The following is a 22,733-nucleotide window of genomic DNA, read 5'->3' as shown; positions in this document are numbered from 1 at the left end:
CTTGTCTCTTTCCTCCCACTCTGTCCTTGTGAGCTACAGTAGGAGAGGGGACTTTGGAGTCTCAACCCTACTCTCAATAATATCTGGAACATTGACTGGTTTATCTGCTTCAGAGATTTTTTAAGTTTTATTTACTCCTCTGGCAGTAGAGTTCCTTTGCTTTCTTTGAACTTATGTGTGTAGGCATCTGGCTTTGAGATAAGGCTTATGAGACAATAAATGTTTGAGAGCAGAAAAACATGGCTTTTTCGTTGTTTCGTGTTTATCAGGTCCTCGTTCTTAATAGGGTCCTCAGCACACAGTAGGCATGTTCTGCATGCAGTCACCTGACTCTTCACATGCCTTTAATTTGTGTCCATCTTCACTTCAGAAACAATGCTCTGTTTCTTCTTGATGAAAAAAATAATTATGTCTTTTCTAACTGAACACAACTGATCTTCAGAATCAGGAGACCTGGACTCTAGTCTAGCTTAGCTCCTAACAAACTATATGACCTTGAGTAAATGAGATCCCTTTTGACTCTCAGTTTCTTCACCTCTAACATGAAGAGATTGTACTGGATAATCTTTAAGTCCCTTCCAGCTTTAAAAATTCAGTGAGTCTCGTACTTCTTTTCTTGGGAAACGAAAAAAAGGCCTGAAGAGAGATAGAAGGAAGGGAATGTTGGATGAAAAACTTAGGAGGGATTGAAACTTACATGAACTTGAAATTTGGGCTGAGTGCTCAAAACCTAGTCTCTAGTTTCAATCAAAGTTCTTTCCTTGTAAGTCTATAAAGTATTATATTTCTCAATTCTTCAAACTCTATATCCAGGGTAAGGAGCACTAAATTAAATCTAGGGAGATCTAGAGAGATCTACCTATTCTTTTAGCATTCCTAAGAGGCACCTGGAAAACAGTCTATGCCTTTCAGTAGCTTTGAGTCCCCTAATATGACTAACATTGTATTTGTAGAGGCCTCTTGTATCTAGTATATAGATCTTTGGCAGAATCCCTACCTTGCTTGCCCGGTGCGACTATGGACAATAGTGAAATCTGTTTGTGGTTATGAGAAGTGGCCACATGGTGGTGGCTCTGAGTAGCTATATGTATGTGTCTTGATGTTGTCATGTGAAGTTATGTGTACTTCTGTGTGGTAATTGCAGCTTTGTGTGGCTACTAATGCACTCCCGGCCTTGCAGGCTCACAGTGCACAGGGCTGTTCAGCACCACAGTGCTGGGTGGCTCCTCCAGCGCTCCGAATCTTCAGGACTACGCCCGCAGCCATGGCAAAAAGCTACCACCTGCCAGTCTCAAGCACCGAGATGGTATGTGGGTGGGTTTGGGGGGCAACTCTTTTTTTCACTTGTCCCCCAGCGCAGACACAGCTCAAGAACTATTCATACTTAAAGTGGCACTGACTCTGGCCTTATAGCAAGTTTTCTTCATCAATTATAGAGGGGAGAAGGAACCAAGACCCCATGCACCCCTCCATTTGCATTCCCTCTTACCATACAAATACTACTTATTTATGCTTATCCCTTCATAATCTCCCACATACAGCCCTGCTACATCAATTTATTTCACCTTTATATTCTTTCCTGGATTCTGGCCTATAGGAGCAAGGACCAAGGAGGATGATCCGTGGTCAGGAAGAATGCAGTGGAATCTTAATTAAAATCTAGGAAATCAGGGATGGGGAAGTTGCTCAGTCAAGGCAGGAAAGATGATATGGAAAGAGATTGGGGGAAGGGAGGAAAGTTTTTACACAGATTTTATTTCCAAATGACCAGAAAGAGAATGCTGTGGTGAAATTAGGGTTGTTTGTGGGGTCGTACTGTGGTAGAAATGACACACAGATTCCTACAAGGAGATTATACCAAAGGAGAAGATCAAAAGGTAGTAGTCAGGAATCTAGGGGGTGGGGTGGGAACAGATCATATACTAACTGTAAAGAACAGAGTATATTGTGGGCAAATTCCAGAGCAGAGGGTGGGGGCAGGGGTGGGTATAATCCCCATGATGTCTTTTCTCCCCAGAGCTCTTGTTTGTCCCGGCCGTAAAACGATTTTCTGTGTCGTTTGCAAAGCATCCGACTAACGGTACGTTTGCTTCTGACTCAATGTCATTCCCCCTCATCATGTCACCTCCAGACACTTAACCTCTGAGTTCTGACACTGACTCTGCCTCTGTCTTCCACTGTGTTGACAACCTGGTGTCTCTGAACCGCCCACCAGTGTCCCTCTTGGGACATACTCCTTGTTGTGACAAACTTTACTCTTGGCTGCAGCCTGGCTGCTCTATCTGTGTGGCAACTCAGGGATTTACATCCATGGTCACCATCATCACTGTTCTGTCACTTTTTTCAGCATCATCACCAAAACATTAATTAAACCTCTCCCTTTCCCATCACATGACTGCTGGGCTTTGTACAAACATGACAGTGGTTCTCCTTCTTAGGAAGAGAATAGTATTTCCTGTATTATCCCCATCTCTTTTTTTTCCCCCTACTCCTCAGCTTATAAGTTTGGTCTTCCTGTTTTTTTCTCCAACTCTTTGTTGGAGTGAATGACTAATTTGTTTCTCTTTTGGAGCAATGTTGCTGCAGTTCCCAGCTCCCAAGCATACCCATAAGGTCTTGAGTTTACAGTTTTCCATCACCATATTCCTATCTCCTATCATTGTGTGTACTTTATGTGGCTCTTGTGCTCCTGACATTTGCTTTATGTTACTACTAACCTAGGGCGTTGGCCTAGAAAACAGGAGCCCAGACCGATTTGGGATAAAGAGAGAAAGAAAGGAGTAGGAAGTAGTAGGTAAAGGAAAAGGGATTGTACCTTGGGTTATATAACACGAGTTACTACACAGTTTCCCTTTAGCCCCAGCCTAAGACACTGCTATCTCAGATAAGCTTGAAGTGAAGGTTGAGATGTCACCTGGGAATTCTGGGGGACTTAGGAAGGAATAATACTTCAAGAATATTGAAGAACTGGTCTGGTCATACTAAGGTGGGAGAGTTTAGAGATCTGTGTAAACCAAAAATTGAAGAGCTGTGGTCTCTTTGTAGGGCATGGCAGGGAAACCCAGGACTTACTCCCTGTTTTATCCTTCATATTCCTCGTTTCTTTCTGCCTTGTACCTTGTTTTCAAGGTAAATCCGGTTTCTTTATATATGATTTTCTTCTGTCCGAGAACTAAGACTCTGCAAAGGAGGCAAAATTAGCCTGGCTTCCTGGCTGGAAAAACCTCCATAGCCAGTCGCAGCTGCTAGATTTTAGCCCAGTCAGGCCATACTTCTCCACTAGGCACTGCTGAAATCTCCCTAGGTTGACTAGCCTATACTTGCTCGGTTTATAACCCTACCCCCACCCTGGCTCCCATTTGTGCCTGTGACAGGAGCTCCCCTTTTAGAGTGGCATCGCTGTGCCTTCACATTTAGCTCCAAATTCTTCTGGCCTTCATGTGTCACAATCATCTCCAGAGTAGAACCTCATGCACCAACCCAACCCCACAACTTGGGACTTGGACTTATGAGATGTGTTACTTAGAGTATAGAATACAGTACCAGGAAATTGGGCCCCTGAAATCAGAGCTAAATCACTGATTTAGCCTAGTTCTTAGGCTTTATGAGAAAAGATCCAAATTAATAAAACAGATCCTCAAACCTACATATCTCTAGTTCCCTGAAGCCTTCGTTAGCAGCCTCACCAGTTGAAGAAGAGAAGAATTAATTCTCCTGAAGGAAGAGCAGAAGAAAGACCTGGACAATTCAGATATGGTGCAGGAGAGAAAATTCAGGATCTCCTTTGACACCCTGCACACTTCCTCAGAGACCTTCTGGCCCTCTTCTTGTACTTGAGTTTGGAGGCTAAAGTGCCTCAGATACCAGAATCTGGGATCTACCTGTTGGAGAAATTTGGAGCTATTACATCTCTTGCTGAGGATTATCTAGATTTAAGTTGTCCCTCTGGACAACATGAGGGCTCTACCCCATGGTCAAATCTTGCATCACTGACCCAGCAATTACAGAGTGGATGCTCTGTCTACAATTGTTTATGCAGATTAGTCACAACAATATGCCAACCTACTGTCCCATCATCACCATTTCCTTGCCATGAGGTCTGTCTTTGAAATAGCAGCTGGAAAACCTGACCTAGCTTTGGCAAGGAGGCAAGGCAGTATCTCACTTTAGCAGGAGAACATCTGTCAGCCTATCCCTGCCTCTGTTCCTGATATGCTTCTGTCACATCCTCTGACTACGTTGAGTATACAAGTATGGCCCATTACTAAACTGCATGCTGAACTCACTAAAGTAAACTAATATAGTGGGAAAGAGACTAGTTTACCCTTATCCAGAACGTTAGAGTGTACCCATTGGATTTACCAAGCCCATTTCTTGTAGGATACACTTAGTGCCTGGATAGAGCTGAAACCTCTCCTGACATCCATAATAATGTCTCTGGAAACCATAGTCTCATAAGATCACTCTGTGGAACCACTTCTGGTCTGGGAGTTCTTTAGCTACCCTAACATAACTTGTCTATACCATCAGGTCTTAAGACAGCATACCTTTCTCCTAGGATCCTTTCCTTATTGCTCCTCCTATGCCCCTTTCCACATGCCTTTCACTGCCTTCAACCTTTTGCATTTGAATTGCGTATATCTACAAAGTTTGCCACGCAGCTAAAATTGTAAGTGGTTCAGGATTGAAGCTTTTCCACTCACCAGCTGACCAAAGTTAGACAGCAGTGGGAAGAAAATATAAAATTATCTAACTTTTTTTTGGCTTATGTAATAGATACAGTGTCTCCTGAATCCTGAGATTTATGCAATTATTTCTTAAATATCTGCATATTTGGGTAAGAGTAAAGGCTGATTAGTCAATATCATCATTTTCACTTACGGATTCCGTTTTTTACATACTCTGTGTAAAAGGACCTCTATACCTGGTGTTCTGCCAATCTCCTTAGCCACCTATCTAATACCTTCCCTGTTTGTGGCTATTTTAGAGTCTTGTCCAGAGGCCTGGCCTGAGTCTTTTTAGCTTCAAACTCTATCTTGATTCCCTCTACCATTTTTGATACTCTTCTCTAAGTGACTTTGAATCTTTGCATCTCTATCAACTTTATAAATACATTTGTCTGTGAAACAGGCCGTAAGTAAGGATGTTCAGGGATCATCTGTTCAGGGATGACCAGGGACACTGGAGCTCTAATCAAGACTTCCAGCCACAAAACTGCCAGCTTACCCCCATCTAGAATGATGTGACTGCTCTCTGTAAGCACTGACTTAATTTATCCTCAGTGAGAGAGGGGAGGGCCTTGCTGTATGATAAGGTTTCACTAGCCCCTTCTTTTAGATTCCATGTGATGCCGACTCTTCTTCCCTGCAAGAGATACCCAGTGGTTCTGACCATCTCTCCTTCTCTCTTAGCTCACCTTGGAGTTGAGTGGTCCCACTTCCTAGTAATGCTTGTGCCATTCAGTGCCCCCCTCATTGTCTCTCCCTCTTCTCTTTCTTTATCTTTGTGCTTCCTGCCGTGGTCCCCCCCATCCCCTCCAGAGCTGCTGGATGACCAGCACCCTGTGGTCCGGTTGCTGCGCAGTTTTTCCTCTGACTGTCCAGGGGGCCGGCCAGTCTCCTTGGATGCCACGCTGGCGCATCACCTGCACCAGTGCTCCTACCACCTGCGCCTCTTCCGGAACTGGCTGCGCTCAGGCCAGGATGACCCCGAGTGCCTCTACGGTACCCCCTGCCACCAAGCTGGCTGCTGCCATTACCCTGGCTGGGACTGACTGCTTTGCTTATTGCACTTCTGGCAGGAGAGTCCACCTATTCCTTTCTCCTGTTTACCCTAAGTTTATGTGACTTGCATTTAGTTGCTTGGATGGGATTGGGGCCAGACTGCCTGGTAGCTGTAGCATTGGCTGCTCATCCCCTTCCTGTTCTCCTTTCTCACTGCCTCCTAATGTTACCCATTCCCAACTCTATTCAGTATAGGAATAGTCTCTTGCCCTGGAATCTGCTCTTGTGTCTATAACCCTCAGCTACCACCATCTTCAAATCTAAATATTTTTCTAGCCCCTCTGAGGAGCTAAAGACTATATACTTCTATGCTCCTGCCACTACAGTACAGGGGAAAATTGAGGCACAAATGTCTTAATCGAATCTTTGAAGCACACAAGGGCCAGAGCTTAGAAGATGGTCAGGTGTAATCTTTTTGAGTTACAGATTTTAGTCATTAGGGAACAAGAGGCTATGTCTTACTTAGGTATTGTTGTTGTGCCTACTCTTAGTTTCTTTAAGGAATTGTAAAGAGACATAGGAAAGATTGGGGGCTGAAAAAAGTACTTGGGATGTGTGTTCTTGGTCCTCTAATGGGGACTTTTTTTTTTTTTTTTTCATCAAGAGGCCCTGGGATTAAGGTTCCAAATTTAGGTTTACACTTCACCCAACCCAGACTGGGAAACTTACCTTGGAATTGTTGGGTTCAGCACAGAGAATCAGTATTTATTCTTTTTCCTAGGGGTTTGCCTCATTTTCCTGATGGACTAGAGAAATTCTAGCAAGTCTTCTGGGGTTTTCCAGTGAGAGCAGAAGGGAGAAGCTTTGATGTGATGGAAATGACCAAGAAAGAACTTCCATCCCCCAGCCTGTTCATGCATGTGGTTTTCCTGGGCTGAGCTTCATGTGTATTGCATGCACTCCAGCTTGCTTCCAGACTAGCTTTCAGCTAGTCTTTCTACCCATATCCTAAATCTGCATGAACCCCTCCTCAGATCCCATGCCCTCCTCTTTAATCCAGTTCTCTTTACATGATCCCTGAAACCTGCTATTTCTTCCCAGCTCCATGACCTCCCTACCTCATTTAGACCTACAATTTCACCATTACCTCTGGACTTTTGTTTTATTCCCCTAGAAAGAGCAGGAGCAATGTAGGTACTTACCCTATTGGAATTCTGTTGATTTTTCCATGGGTCATTGCAGGCTCTCCATAGGTAGGATCAGAGATGATTCGATTCACTTGGAGGTCTTAGCAGGTAGACTTTTTAGGAAATCTGGAAGTGAGAAACAGACTCCTTTATGGGCTCTAAAGAGTTCCCACTCTTGAGAATCTTGGATACCCCATCTCCAAAAGCCACGGACTCTCCTGATGGCTCTCAGGGACTCTCCATGCTTCCTTGGACAATTGGGGTATATCTGGCAGGAATAACATTGACTTTGCCCATCTCTTTTCTAACAGGATTTGAAGGGTGTTCCATGGTGCCTACCATATACCCTCTGGAAACACTGCATAATGCCCTTTCCCTGCGTCAAGTGAGTGAATTCCTGAGTAGCGTCTGCCAGCGCCACACTGATGCCCAAGCACAGGCATCTGCAGGTATGGAGAATACTCTTATCTTGTACGTCTGTCTCTGTCTCTGCCCCTGTGCTTCCTAGAACATGAATAATAAATTAAAAATATAGGCACTCTAAAAAGACACAAAAGTAGACTTGAAAAATTGTTTAATTGCATAGGCCAATTCAACATCATTACTTCCCAAGTTAATTTATAAATTTAACATAATTCCAATAAAAATGCTGCTGTTTTTCTAAAGTCAGACAAATTGATTCTGAAGTTGTCATTGAAAAATAAGCAAGAGTAGCCAAAGAAAACCTCGAAAAGAAGAGTAGTGAAAAGTTACTAGCCCTATCAGATCTCACAACATTCTATAAAACTTCTATTATGAAAACACTGTTGTATTGTACGTGAATGGACAGAGAGACCAATCAACAGAATAGAAAATATACAAACAGATGAAGTTAGTATTTCAAAATACTGGGGAAAAGATAGACATTTTAATAAATGAAGTCGGCACAACTGAGTAGTCATTTGACAAAAATTAAAATTGAATCCATACTTCATGCTGTATATGTACTCCTGGTTCAGAAATCTAAATGTAAAAATTAATTAATAGGTTGTTCCAAGGGCTTGTCTTTTCATAGAAGCACCAAAAAATCAAGCAAAAACTATCAGAATCAGCTTTGTCAGAACTCTGGAAAATAATCAAAAGTTTGCAGCAACCAGGAAAATGGTCAATTGAGAAAGAGGCAACTAAGAATGGGAGAAAGCTTCCCATCATTTTACTGTCTCTTATCCCACCCTCTCCCCAACTTTGGCATCAGTCTTAAAGACGGCAGGCCATGTTCTCAGTGTGGGGCTCTGGTCCCTGGTTCCAAAGAGAGAACAGACTTTATTCTCAAAGAATTGTGTTTGTCTATTCTAATTTATCTATTCTAACTTGTCTAACCTAAAGAACTGTCACAGGGTACTTACCTTTGTTTCACTTAACTTGGACCTGAATCAGGGCAGTAAAGTAGCGGAGAGTGTTCCTTGAAAACAGTGTAAGGCATATGAATAACATGCTGCTTCCTGGGGCAAAAATTATATAAGTGTACTGAAAGCCTGGGGTAAAGACTTAGGGAGAGAATTTTTTTGGAAAATTAAAGCATTCAAAGGCACCCACATATGCTGGGGAATTTAGAAGCCATTTGCATGCCTAGGGAGGGACGCATGTGCAGAAAACACACAAGATGACCCTAAGATTTTACCTCTGGTTGAACTCTGTACTTGGCACAAGCAAGAAGTAAAGACCAAGGGGGAGTTGTAAACAGTTTTGCTAACTGTTGAAGGAATACCTCAACACAGAACCAATCTGTAAAGGCTGAGAGAACTCCCCTTCCCTCCCTTCTCCTTTCCCCCCATCTTCCCCTCCCCTTCTTTTGGTTCTTGGCATTCAAGGAAATCCTTGTCAGAACACTAGTTGTGAAACAAGCTAAAGAAGCAGAGACTTCAGAGACTACATATGATAAAGAAGACCGACTTCACAAGAAGAGTTTAGAAAAATCACTAAACAGCCACAGCCTACAGCAAACAATGAAAACAAACCTTAAGGAGGGGGAATAATCTGATATTCAGAGTTAATGCATCATTCAAAATGTCCAGTTTTCAACAAAACATTATATACTATGCAAAGATACAAGACAATATGATCCATTCACAGAAGAAATTAATGGAAACAGTCCCTGAGGAAGCACTCACTAGGACAAATATTTTAAATCAGCTATCTTAAATATGGTTAATGAGCTAAGGGAAACCATGGACAAAGAACTAAAGGACATCAGGAGAATGTCTCAGCAAATACAGAATATCATTAAAGAGATAGAAAATATAAAAAGGAACCAAGCAGAAATTCTGGGACTGAAAAGTATAACAAACGCAAAACTCACTAGAGGTTTTCTTAGAAGATATGAGCATGCAGAAGAAAGAGTCAGCAAAATAAAGATAAGTCATTTGAAAGTGTCCATTTTGAGAAGGAGAAAGAAAAAAGAATGAAAAAAATTAACAGAGCCAAAGATATTTGTGGGATACCATCAAGGATACCAACACATTCATAGTGGGAGTCCCAGAAAGAGAGAGAGGCAGAAAAAATATTTGAATAATGGCTCTGAAGACTTCTCAAATGTGATAAAGACACAAATCTATACATCCAAATAATTCAGACACCACGAAGGATAAATTCAAAGATTTCCACACTTAGGGGCACCTGGGTCAATTGACCTGAGTCAGTTAAGCGCTCGACTTTGGTTCAAGTCATTATCTCATGGTTTGTGGGTTTGAGCCCTGCATCGGGCTCTGCTGATGGCTCAGAGTCTGGAGCCTGCTTTGGATTCTGTGCCTCTTTCTCTCTCTGCCCCTTTCCCATTCACCTCTGTCTCTCTCACTCAAAAATAAACATTAAAAAAAATCCACTGAGATACATTATAATCAAATTGTCAAAAGACACAGAACATCTTGAAAGTAGTAAGAAAAAAGCAACTTGTCACATACAAGGGATCTTTAGTAAGATTAACAACCAATTTCTCATCAGAAATCACAGAGGCCAGAAAGCAGTAGAATGACATATTTAAAGTGCTAAAAGAAAAAAAAATGTCAACCAATAATTATTTATCTAGCAAAACTGTTCAGAAATGAAAGAGAAATTAACACCTACCTTCTGAGAAATGCTAAAAGTAGCCTTTGAGGCTGACATAAAAGGACACTAGATAGTGACTTGATACCATACCAAAATAAAGGTAACTACATTGGTAAATATAAAAGTCAGCATTACTGTATTTTTGGTTTGTAACTTTTCTTTTTGTGTCATATATAACTTAACATAAATGAATAAAACAATCATCACAAGTCTGTATTAATGGGCATATAATAAATAAAGATATAATTTGTGACAGTAACAACATAAGGTGAGGGCTGAGCTTTATAGGAGCAGAGTTTTTGTATGTTATTGAAGCTAAATTGTCATCAATTCAAACAAGATTGTTATAAATTTAGAATGTTAATTGTAAGCTCCTCGGTGATCACTAAGAAAATATCTAGAAAATATACAGAAAACGAAATGAGAAGGGAATCAAAATGGTACACTACATAAAATCAATTAAACCCAAAGATGATAGTAATGGAGCAAAGGAGGAAAAAAATAAAGTATAAGCTGTATAGAAACAAATAGTGAAATGGCAGAATTAAGCTCTTCCTTATCAGTAATTACTTTAAATGTAAATGAATAAAACTCTCCAGTTAAAAGGCAGAGATTAACAAAATGGGTTTTTTAGAAAGTCATTCAACTATATGCCATCTACACAAAATTCACTTTAGATCCAAAGATGCAAATAGGTTGAAAGTGAAAGGATAGAAAAAGATATCCCATGCAAATAATAACGAAATGAGAGCCAGGGTAGCTATACCAATGTCAGACAAAATGGTCTCTCAATAAAAAATTGTTATAAGAGACAGAGAAGGTCACTCTATGTTGATAAAAAGGTCAGTTCATCAAGAACACAACAAAAATTATAAACATATACTCACCAAACAACAGAGTCCCCAAATATATGAAGCAAACATTGACAGAATTGAAGGGAGAGATTGTTCTATGATAATAGTGTAATATTTCACCTTTAATAATAGATAAAACAACCAGACAGAAGATCAGTAGGGAAACAGCTTCAATAATGCTATAAACCAGCTAAACTTAACAGACATATAGAACATTCCATCACCAACAAATAGAGATTCTTCTTAAGTGCGCATGGAATATTCTACAGGATAGACCATATGCTAGGACACAAAAAAATAAACTTTAAAAAATTGAAATCATACCAAATATCCTCTCTAACCACACTGGAATGGCGCTAGAAATCATTAATAGAAAGAAAACTGGAAAATTCACAAATATGGAGAAATTAAACATTTGGTTTTTCTAATGTTTATTTTTTACAGAGAGAGATAAAGGGTGGGGGGAGGATCAGAGAGAGGGACACACAGAATTGAAGCAGGCTCCAGGCTCTGAGCTGTCAGTACAGAGCCTGATGGGGGCTCAAACTCACAAACCTCAAGATCGTGACTGAGCCACGCAGGCACCCTGAAATTAAACATATTCTTAACCTATGTGTCAAAGAAGAAATCACAAGGGAAGTTAGAATATACTTTGAGATGAATGAAAGTGAAAATGCAGCATTCCAGAAATTATGGAATGCAGCAAAATCAGTACTAGGAGTGAAATTTATACCTGTAAACACCTACATTTGAACACAAGAAAGATGGTAAACCAAAAACCTAACTTTATACTTTAAGGAACTAAACCCAAGGCTAGTAGAAGAAAATAAGTAGTGAAGATTAGAACAAAGACAAAAGAAGGAAGGAATAGAAAACAGAAAGAATCAACAAAACCAAAAGTTGGTTCTTTGAAAAAAATTAACATAATTGACAAACTTTTAACTAGACTAAGAAAAATCAAGTGTCGATGGAAATAACCAAAATCAGGAGTAAAACTGGGGACATGGCTGCTGACTTTACAGAAATAAAAAGGATTATAAGAGAGCACTATGAATAATTATATGCCAATGAGTTAGATAACCTAGATGAAATGAACAAATTCCTAGAAACACAGAAACTATAAAAACTGACCCAAGAAGAAATGGAAAATCTGAACATAACCTGTAAGAGAAAAAAAGACTGAATCAGTAGAAAAACTTTTCAAGAAAGAAAAGTCCAAGACAAGATAGCTACACTGGTGAAATCTAACAATTAGTTAATAAGAATTAACTCTAATACTTTTCACACTCTTCCAAAAAATAGAATAGGAGAAAATACTTTCTATGAAGCCGTCATTACCTTGATACCAAAGCCAGATAAAGACACCATAAGAAAATTAAACTACAGACCAATATCCCTTATAAATAGAGAAGCAAAAATTCTCAACCAAATACTAGCAAACCAAATCCAACAGCAAGTTGGCTAAGTGAGATTTACCTCAAGAATGCAAGAGTGAAAAAAAAAAATGCAAGTATGATTCAACATAAGAAAATCAGTCAGTGTAATGTAATACACTACATTAAAAGAACAAAAAGAGGGGCACCTGGGTGGCTTAGTTGGTTGAGTGTTCCTCTCTTGATTTCAGCTCATGTCATGATCCCAGGGTCATGGAATTGAGCCCTGCTTTGGGCTCTGTGCTGAGCATAGAGTCTCTCTCTCTCTCTCTCTCTCTCTCTCTCTCTCTCTCTCTCTCTTTGTCATTCTGTCTCCATCCCCCCACCCCCAACTTGCCCCTCTCCCCTGCTTGCATGCACAGTCTCTCTCTCTAAAATAAAAATAAAAATATTTAAAAATTAAAAGGGGCACCTGGGTGGCTCAGTCAGTTAAGCATCAAACTCTTGATATCTGCTCAGGTCATGATCTCACGGTCATGTGATTGAGCCCAAGTCAGGCTCCACACTGAGCAGAGCCTGCTTGGGATTCATTCTCTCTCTTTCTCTCTCCCTCTCTCTCTCTCTCTCTCTCTCTCTCTCTCTGCCCCTTCCCCATGTGTGTGCATGCTTTCTCTCAAAATAAATAAATAAACTTAAAAAATTGTTCTATCATTATTTTTACAAGTTAAAAAATTAAATCTTTTAAAAAATAAAAAATAAAAGAACAAAGGGAAAAACTCACAATCATCTCCATTGACATAGAAAAGCGTTTGATAAAATCCAATACCCTTTCATGAAAAAAACACTCAGCAAACTAGGAATGGAAGGAAACTTCCTCAACATGATAAAGGGCCTTTATGAACAACCAATAACACACATCATACTCAATGGCAAAAGACTAAAAGTTTTTCCTCTACATTCAAGAATAAGACAAAGATGCCCACATTCACCACTGCTCAACGTTGTCCTGAAAATTTTAGGCAGAGTAATTAGGCAAGAAAAAAAAAGGAATTGAAATTGGAAAGGGAGAAATTAAACCTATTTGCAGAGGATATGGCCCTATATAGAAAAAAAGCAAAGAATCCTCAAAAAAAAACCTTCCAAAACTAATGAACAAATTCAGCCCAGTTGCAGGGTACAAGATAAACTCACAAAAATTTATTGTGTTTCTGTAAACAGCAATGAACAATCCAAAAAGGAAATTAAGAAAACAATACCAGTTATAATAACATCTGAAAGAATAAAATACCTGGGAGCAAATTTAACCAAGAAGTTTAAAGACTTCTGCACAGTAGACTACAAAACATTGCTGAATAAATTAAAGAAGACCTAAATAAGTGAAAAGAAATCCAATGTTCATACTCCATCCCCAGAGTCTTTTAGTTTTTCCCCTTGTAGCCCCCACCACATGGAATTTTAATACCACAAATATACAATACATATGTGTTTATGGTCTGTGACCATGTGATGGACCACAAACCAGCAGAATAGCTAAGATTTTTTTCAGCCTCACCAGAACCAATTTTGTTGAGAATGCATGGTCTAGAACAAGGAAATTACAAGGTGGTCCTGAGTCATGTTATAACAAAAGCAAGGAAGTGATCAAGCCCTGAAGAGGCTCCCACTGACCAGAATCAGAACATTTTAGCATTTAAAAAAATTTTTAATGTTTATTTATTTTTGAGAGAGAGAGAGACAAAGGGCAGGCAGAGAGAGAGGGAGACACAGAATCCAAAGTAGGCTCCAGGCTCTGAGCTGTCAGCACAGAGCCTGATGCGGGGCTTGAACCCATGAACCTAGAGATCATGACCTGAGCCAAAGTTGGGTGCTTAACCGACTGAGCCACCCAGACACCCCACATTTTAGCATTTAAAAATAATTTAAAGTACACTGAATATATAAAAATCTACAAGCTCATAATAAATAATAAGTAATTCTACTAAAAAGAGGGCAAAAATAAAATAATTCTCATCTGCCACAATTGGAGAATACTTTCACTACCTCTTTTCTCTGAAAACTCATTGGAAGTAAATAAACTCTTATTTTACCTTTTCAGTAAGAACTGCAGTTCAGTGTAATGAAATAGCCCCAGGGAAAGCTCTTCTTTACAGAAAATATGCCAGCTAATAAATGTTGGAGGATTGATAGAACTAGAAAATTACCATTTAAATAATTAAGGATCATTAATGGATACTAACACAATTAAGTGAAATGTTGATTGAGTTGCATGGTGCCCAAGGATTACCTCTAATCAGAACAAGAAAACTTTTCAATGGTGAGATCTTGTGGCTACCACTTAAACCCAGTTAGTAAACTTAGCTTTACTTAGTGAGACAGTGAGATATTATGTGCCTCTAATATGATGTGATATAAAGTACATCGGATCACCTCTTAAAATATTCTTACCAAAGTTATTTAAACTGAATAATCTAATCAAGCCTTTTATATCTAACTTCCAGTTTATAGGAAATACAAGCAATAGTGAAACAAGTTAAACAATTCTATGAGGGAGCAATCAGACAAATCTAGAATGTGGGAAACAATATTTCTGTGAGACAACTGACCTGTTTTTTTTAAAAAAAATCACTGTGAGGAAAATAAATGGTGTGTGTGGCAGGGGAGCGGGGGACGATAATATTCCAGATCAAAAGAGACTTTGGAGACATAATAAAATGTAATGCATGGTTCATGTTTGGATATTACTAAAGAAGACATTTTTGGAATAATTGAGGGAGATTTGAATATGAATTGGGTATTAGATGATATTAGGGTATTACTATTAATTTTATTAGGTTTGTTAATGGTGTGTGGCTATGTAGGAAAAATTCCTTATATTTTAGAGATGAATATTGATGAATTTAGAGCTGAAATGTTTCATAATGTCTCTCATTTTTAAAAAAGAACTTCAGCATGAAGAAATGGGTGAAACAAGTATGGCAAAATGTTAACACATTGATGTGGTAAATATAGGAGATGAATGTATCAGTATGGATTGTACTAGTCTTTCAACAACTTTTTTTAAAAATGGGGAGATAGAGTGGAACAGAAAATGAAAATATTCATAATATAAAGTTTAAAATATTAAAAATGGTTTGTGTGAAGCATCCCTAGGAAACACTACTTTTCAGCCTGAGAAAGCGTAAGTTTGTTTTGGCTTATGTTGAGAACCTGTGGTTCTTGGATTCTTCCTCAAACTCATTTTTTCCTTCCTTCTCTCTCCCCACTCTATCCAGCCCTCTTTGACTCTATGCACAGCAACCAGGCCTCAGATAGCCCATTTTCCCCACCCCGTACTCTGCATTCACCTACCCTACAACTCCGGCAGCGCTCTGAGAAGCCCCCTTGGTGTAAGTAATCCTTTTGGAACTGCCTGGACAAAGGCCAAGAGGGATGGAGGGATTGATGAATGAGACATCTGTGTCATGAGAGAAATGAAGATGAAGGTTGAAAGACCAGGAATAACCAGTAGGGGAAGCAGTGTCATCTGTTGTTTCCAAGGTGAAGGGAGGATCTCTTTATCTCATTATTTCCGTTCTCCATGCCCCTCTATTTCATTAGAGAGACTCCTAAAAGATAGTGTCCCAGAAGGTCCTTGGGGGAAGAAAGGATGGAAACTTCATTCTCCTCAGATTCCCATTTTGTCTCTACAGCTTTCTCAACTATAGATGACTTGGGAGGAAACCTGGATATATAGAAAAGTTGGCAGAAAGAAACTAGTATCTTGTATTACTTTCTACATATCCTTTCTCCAAAGTTGTCTGTTCTCGGCTGTTAGTTCAAGTTGAGGTGCTGCTTTTTCCCATCTCTTCTTTATAATATCTAGCCTATCACTAATTTTCCTTGGTAACAGTGTGAACAGTGGAGTCACAAGGAGTTCTTAGGGTAATTGCAGGGAAGGGGAGATACTGGTGACAATCAGAGGGAGTATAAGGGCCCCAGACACCAGTGATGGAAAAATCCTTTCCTTATTCAGCCTGCCTCCAGGAAATAATGAAAATCAAACATGGCTTTTATTATTTTATTTGGATAGGACTGAAGCAAAGATTCATATTTCAGCATTGGGTTAAATGCTGAATTGGCATTCTGTATGTAGAAGAAACATCCCTTCCTGACACCAAGGGTTCTTCCCCTGAATTTCAGATTCTCTTATATTCACCTTGCTGTTGCTCCTTTTACCTCTCTCCTGGAGTATTTATGGGTTTTGTACCCCTGGAAATCTTTTTTTGAATAATATTATTTTGAGTACAGTAGATAATGCAATGTTATAAAACAGTGGTTCAACAAGTCTATACGTTATGCTATGATCACCAGTGTAGCTACCATCTGTCACCATACAGCCCTGTTACAGTGCCACTGACTATATTCCCTTTGCTGTACTTTTTATTCCTGTGACTTAAACTGGAAGCCTATATTCTCTACTCCCCTTCACCCATTTTGCCCATCCCCCCCAGCTCCCTCCCCTCTGGCAACCATCAGTTTGTTTTCTGTATTTTAGGTCTGATTCTGTTTTTTATTTGTTTATTTTTTTTCTTAGATTCCACACATATGTGAAATCAGTGATATTTGTCTTTCTGTCTGACTTATTTCACTTAGCATAATACCCTCTAGGTTCATCCATATTGCCACAAATGGTAAGATTGCATACTTTTAATGGTTGAGTAGTATTCCATTGAATATATATACATCTTCTTTATCCATTCATCTATTGATGGACACTTGGGCTGTTTCCATATCTTGGCTATTGTAAATAATGCTGCAATAAACATAGGGATGCATATGTCCTTTCCAGTTAGCATTTTCATTTTTTTTGGGTAAATACTCAGCGGTGGAATTTTTGGGTTATATGGCATTTCTATTTTTAATTTTTTGAGGAGCCTCCATACTATTTTCTGCAGTGACCCTACCAGTTTACATTCTCATCAGTAGTGTACAGGGATTCCTTTTCTTCCATATCCTCCCAGCACTTGTTATTTATTGTTTTTTTTTTAAAAGTTTTAATTTTAATTCCAGTTAGTTAACATACAGCATTATATGTTATTCCTTGTCTTTTTTATTCTAGTCATTCTGACAGGTTGTTAGGTGATATCTCATTGTGATTTTGATCTGCATTTCCCTGATGATTAGTGATGTTGAGCATCTTTGTGTGTGCCTGTTGGCCATTTGTATGTCTTCTTTGGAAAAATGTCTATTCAGATCTTCTGCCCATTTTTAAATTGGATTATCTGGGGGGTTTTGGTGTTAAGTTGTAGAAGTTCTTTATGTATTTTAGATACTAACCCTTTACTGGATCTATCATTTGCAAATATCTTCTCCCATTTTGTAGGTTGCCTTTTTGTTTTGTTGATGGTTTCCTTTGTTGTGCAAAAGCTTTTCATCTGGGTATAGTCCCAATGGTTTATTTCTGTTTTTGTTTCCCTTGCCTCAGAACACATATCTAGAAAAATGTCGCTTTGGCCAATGTCAGAGAGATTACTGCCTGTACTGTCTTCTAGGATTTTTATGGCTTCAGGTCCTTAATCCATTTTGAGTTTGTTTTATGTGTATGGTGTCAGAAAGTGGTCCAGTTTCCTTCTTTTGCAGGTAGCCTTCCAGTTTTTTCAACACCATTTATTGAAGAGAATGTTTTTCCCCATTGTATATTCTTGCTTCCTTTGTCACAGATTAATTGACCATATAAGCATGGGTCTTTATTCTGTTCCATTGATCTATGAATCTATTTTTGTGCCAGTACTGTTTTGATTACTACAGCTTTATAGTATATCTTGAAATCTGGAATTGTGATACCTCCAGCTTTGTTCTTTCTCAAGATTGCTTTGGCTGCCTCTGGAAACCTTATTTTTCTCCTGCTTCTGTTTCTGTCTATCCTCTTTGATTTGCCCGAATCAGACCACTAGCTGAATATTAAAGCTACTTCTATCCTTGGGTAAACTTTTTTTTTTCTTGTTTTTAATCTACCATCAGACTTTGGACTCAGTATGAGATGTGTAGCCTCATTGGTAAATGTTTTCTTTAGGGGTTGTCTGCCCTAAATAGGCTTTGGTGGCCCAAACCTTGTTCCTCTTTCTTTCCTGCTTGAAGCATGCTTCCTGTGGTCCTGTACAGAAAAGAGAGAACTGGCATACCCTAAACTCAATGACTGATTCAGCCTTTGCAGTCTCAGGCTTGCCAACTTTCCCAGGTTCTCCTTGATGACAGGATATTTCAGGTTTCCTATTTCCAAAATCTATCATTATTGGTATCACAGTGTTTTATATATGAAATTACAATACTATCAATAAGTACATTTATAAAAGGAAAAGTAGATTAGTCCGCTACTAGAGGTCAATGAAGTAGAGATTGGGGTAGGAATTGTCCCACAGTGTAATTGAAGACTCTAAGACCTTCATTTTATTACTGTCAGTATCTAGCTAATTAGTTTTTTGTTGTTGTTGTTGTATATGTCTATAACATCCATAAACCTGTGTGTGTTCCAAGACTTAGAAGTCTTAACCTTGGATCCAGGATGGATTTCAGGGTAAAGTCTTTGAGCCCCAAGAATTATTTGTGAAGATAGTATGAATATCCATATGCATACCTTTCTGTACATTTTTCTAAGAAGATAATCTGTGACTTTCATTAAAGTTTCAAAGAGTTCAGTGACCCCTAGAAGGGTTAATTAAGAACTTCTGCCATTTAGATTCCATGGCAGTCTTCCATCTTCAGATAATTTTCCTTCCTGCTGTTCTGATTCACAAGATTTTGCTACATTCTCCTGCTTACTTATCTCTTGGGCTATAAAGAATGATTACCTTTGCCGCAGAAATAAGCTGATTGTCTTAAAAAAATGATTCTTAACAAAAGATGTACATCAGGTTTAATGGGGAGTGTTTCAATAAAATATATTGCCTTTTTCCCCCTCTACCCCACACGTTTACCCTAAACCTACAGAATTAGAATTTCTGGAGATGGAACCTGGAAATTTTTATTTTTTTAAATATTCCATAGTTTTGGTACATACCTCTGATTATGAACCACTGGAATACAGCGTTGATATGCTTCCAAAGTAAGAATGAGGGACAGTGGGAATTTGGAGTTAGGGTGGGGGTACATTTGTGAAAGAACTGGGTGACGTAGGCCTTAGCACTCTCTTCTGAAGTCTTAGATATACCTTAGTGCTCCTGTATACTCCTGTAGTATACATTATGCCAGACCAACAGTTCCTGAGCTGGGCTAATTTAGGAGCCTCTGCATAACTTAGGAAGAATCAGACCCTCTTTTCTCAACACATGACTAACATAGGCCGTATATTCTGGTATTTGGACTACATACATAGAATTTAACCTACTCTTCCAGCTTGCCTGACTTGGTTTCCTGACTTTGCTTTACAGACAGCAGTGGTCCTTCCAGTACTGTGTCCAGTGCTGGTCCTTCCTCCCCTACTGCAGTGGATGGTAACTGCCATTTTGGCTTCAGTGATCAACCTTCTGTAAGTTCACACATGATTGAAGAACATCAAGGCCTTGGGATGCTCCCTGGGAATGGAGAACAAGAGTTCCCCATTGAAGGGATGCAAGAGCCTATTGAACCAAGCCAGTCTTCACAAGAACCACCTGTGGAAACCAGCCAGCCATGCCAGGAAGTTTCTGAGGAGATCAGTCAGCCATGCCAGGAGGTCCCTGACATCAGCCAGCCATGCCAAGACATCCCTGAAGAGTTCAGCCAGCCATGCCAGGAGGTCCCTGTCATCAGCCAGCCATGCCAGAAGGATCATGATAATGTTAACCAGATATGCCAGGAGGTCCCTCAAATCCACCAGCCATGCCAGAAGGCGAGCCAACTGTGCCAGAAAATCTCTGAGGAAGCTTGCCATCTTTGCCAGGAGAACCCTGAGGAGGTCAGCCGGCCATGCCAGGAGGTCTCTGTGGAGGTTGGCAGGCTGGCCCATGGGTTCCCTGTAGGGGTTGGTGGCCTGGTCCAGGAAATTGGTGTAGAAGTTGGCAAGCCAGCCCAAGAGATCCCTGAGGAGCTCAGCGAGTCATGCCAGTTCTTTGTAGAGGTTGGCAGGCTAATCCAAGAGGCTTCTGCAATCAATCTGTTGTCTCAGGACATTCCTGAGGTAGATAAACCATCCCAAGAGTTTCCTGGGGAGGATGATCTGCAGGTACAGGAGGTCCCTGAGGTTAATCAGCAGTCCTGGGTGGTCCCTGAGGTGACTGACCAGCTGCCTGGAGAGGATATTCCCCAAGCCCAGTATCAATCTAGTGATCCAAACCCTCAGAGCCAGTCTCTAGCCTGTAACCAGCACTCACCCCTTCCACCAGCAACATGTGATTAATCGTGTTCTCATTAGTGGTGTCACACTATACCAGCTATTTGAGCTAGCAACTTTTTCTGTTGGGTAACTCACCTACCAGTGTAAGACCTTGGATCTCACCAGAGGTGTCTGAGGAAGCAGTCCTCTTGGCATGAAGCCAAGAACTGTGCCCGAGCTGGGCTTGGAGGGGAGCCAATTTCATGTTCAAAGCAACCATTGACTCCTCATATGGCCATTAGACTTGAATAGGATTTCCATAAAGGGGTGGGCTGAAGTATCATTACCCAACGTCCTCTGAGCATCCCAAGAAATTCCAGATTGTTAAAGGAAATGCCACTTAACTGCTGAAGACACCATCTGGGGACATCAAGTGCAAAAGGGGACTCCCGGGTCTCCGCTTTCTGGGGAAATATTCACAACTTCTCAAAGTACCCTTAGACCATATGTGCATTCAGGAAAATTTTTGTCTTTGCTAGCACTCCTCAGGTGGGCCTAGGATGGCTGTCTGAAATGTCTGGGGAGGGGGGCGGAAAGAGAGTCCCTTTCCCAAACAAACATCCATTGTGGCCATTAATCTTTAGATTGGGTTTATGGGTGTTTTCTATAACATTGCAAGTTCCCCCTCTGCCCCAGTAGTGTTCCTCTGGGCAATAGCTCTAGGGAAAAATAGGTATTAGATTGCTGTGAAAATTTTAAGAGTAACTACTTAAAATGCTCTGGGGGTTCTTGGCCAATCTGTGAAGCTGGGTCTCCTTTTGTTGTGGGGCTACTTGGCTTAAGAGATGCTGTAGCAGAGAAAATCAGGTTCTATTTTAAGCAATCAGCAGAGATCAATATTGTACAGACATGAGGAAAGATTATATATATTTCTGTAGTAGTGCCAGGGACAGACTGGCCAAAGACCAAACACTCCAGGGTCCCCAAGAGGTTTTTTGTTTTATCGTTATGTCTTTAGGGTCAGGTGTGATTATGAAGCTTTTCCCAAAGATATGGGGATGGGAATGGGCATGGGTAGGAGGAATAATGCAGTCATTGCAGTGGGGTGGCCAGAACATTATGAGTGCTCAATAAATATGAAATAATAAAAATGTTGATGGTGGTGATGATGTCCTTGTGAATTCAAGTATGAATATGACTATAAATCAATCATGTGTGACTGAATTAATTTGAACCAGTCAAAAGCTGCTATTGTTGAGTGGGAAGGAACTATAAAATAAAGAGATCAGGGGGGTGCCTGGGTGGTTCAGTTGGTTAAGTGACCGACTTTGGCTCAGGTCCTGATCTCACAGTTCGTGGGTTAGAGCCCCGTGTCAGGCTCTGTGCTGACAGCTCAGAGCCTGGAGCCCGCTTCTGATTCTGTGTCTCCCTCTCTCTCTCTGCCCCTCTCCTGCTTGTAATCTGTCTCTCTCTCACTCAAAAATAAATAAACATTTTAAAACATTAAAAGGGATCAGGCATCCCAGGAGGGCCCTATGGCAGTCAGCCCACCATCCTAAAATGTCTTAAATGAGTAGTGTTGTCGGGGACAGAGTTTCTATTTCTGTGAAGCAGCAGTGGGTACTTGCCTTCTCACCAGATCTTTAGATTCACCCTCTTAATTTTCCACTCTGATGATTTGGGGTGAGTGTCAAGGAGGAGTTGATATAAAGGGGTTATGGTCTTTCTTTACCTCCTTGACATTTACACTGAGAAAGCCCAGCACACTGGGAGAGCTGGAATATCCCCTTCCCCATATATTTACATTAACAACCTGGCCTCTCCTGACATACCTACGACTATAAAGGGTTTCACTGCAAGGGAAAAATCCAGCATTAACTTCATGGAAATTCTAAATGCACAGGTGAGTGCTCATGACAACCTCAATAGGCTCTGGATCTCTTAGGGCTTCTCAACTCTTTGACTCTTTGGTGTTCCCTTATCCAGGGTATCTGATGCTATTCAGTCCTCAGCTTTTGACCCCAAGTCAAGAGTATGCAGATCCCCTTCCCAGACACCCTGCCCCTCTTCCCTCCCCCAAACCAAATGTATCTCCCCACCCTAGGCCCCTATTCCTCATACTCTGGCATTCTCATTTTCAGAAATTATGCTGGCTCCCCATATCTTTTCTACCTTTATCTACCCGATGTTCTCTGGCTTCCCTGGGTCCTGGAGCTGCTTCCAGTTATCAAAGACCTCAAAGT

At 40.3% G+C, this 22,733-nt stretch overlaps 1 protein-coding gene across 18 annotated transcripts in view; it reads left to right on the top strand.

Moving 5' to 3' along the window:
* PPIP5K1 (diphosphoinositol pentakisphosphate kinase 1) overlaps positions 1-21,656 on the top strand; it is a 43,137-nt gene extending 21,481 nt beyond the window's left edge. For 4 of the 18 annotated variants that reach the window (XM_040492491.1, XM_040492493.1, XM_040492489.1 and 1 more), the window contains 6 exons: positions 1,181-1,306; positions 2,018-2,080; positions 5,541-5,723; positions 7,222-7,359; positions 15,494-15,607; positions 19,628-21,656. In XM_040492491.1, the coding sequence (XP_040348425.1) occupies positions 1,181-1,306; positions 2,018-2,080; positions 5,541-5,723; positions 7,222-7,359; positions 15,494-15,607; positions 19,628-20,574 (1,571 nt within the window). In that variant the 3' untranslated portion in view covers positions 20,575-21,656. The remainder of the gene's footprint in view (positions 1-1,180; positions 1,307-2,017; positions 2,081-5,540; positions 5,724-7,221; positions 7,360-15,493; positions 15,608-19,627) is intronic. The other 14 variants (XM_040492502.1, XM_040492497.1, XM_040492501.1 and 11 more) reach the window with 7 other exon arrangements.
* The last annotated feature ends 1,077 nt before the right edge of the window (positions 21,657-22,733 follow it).

The sequence above is a fragment of the Herpailurus yagouaroundi genome, unplaced genomic scaffold, assembly GCF_014898765.1.
Source record: "Herpailurus yagouaroundi ecotype Mexico unplaced genomic scaffold, PumYag 184, whole genome shotgun sequence".
NCBI lineage: Eukaryota > Metazoa > Chordata > Mammalia > Carnivora > Felidae > Herpailurus > Herpailurus yagouaroundi.
Note: the sequence above shows the minus strand (reverse complement) of the source record. Positions and strands in the feature narration are given on the sequence as shown.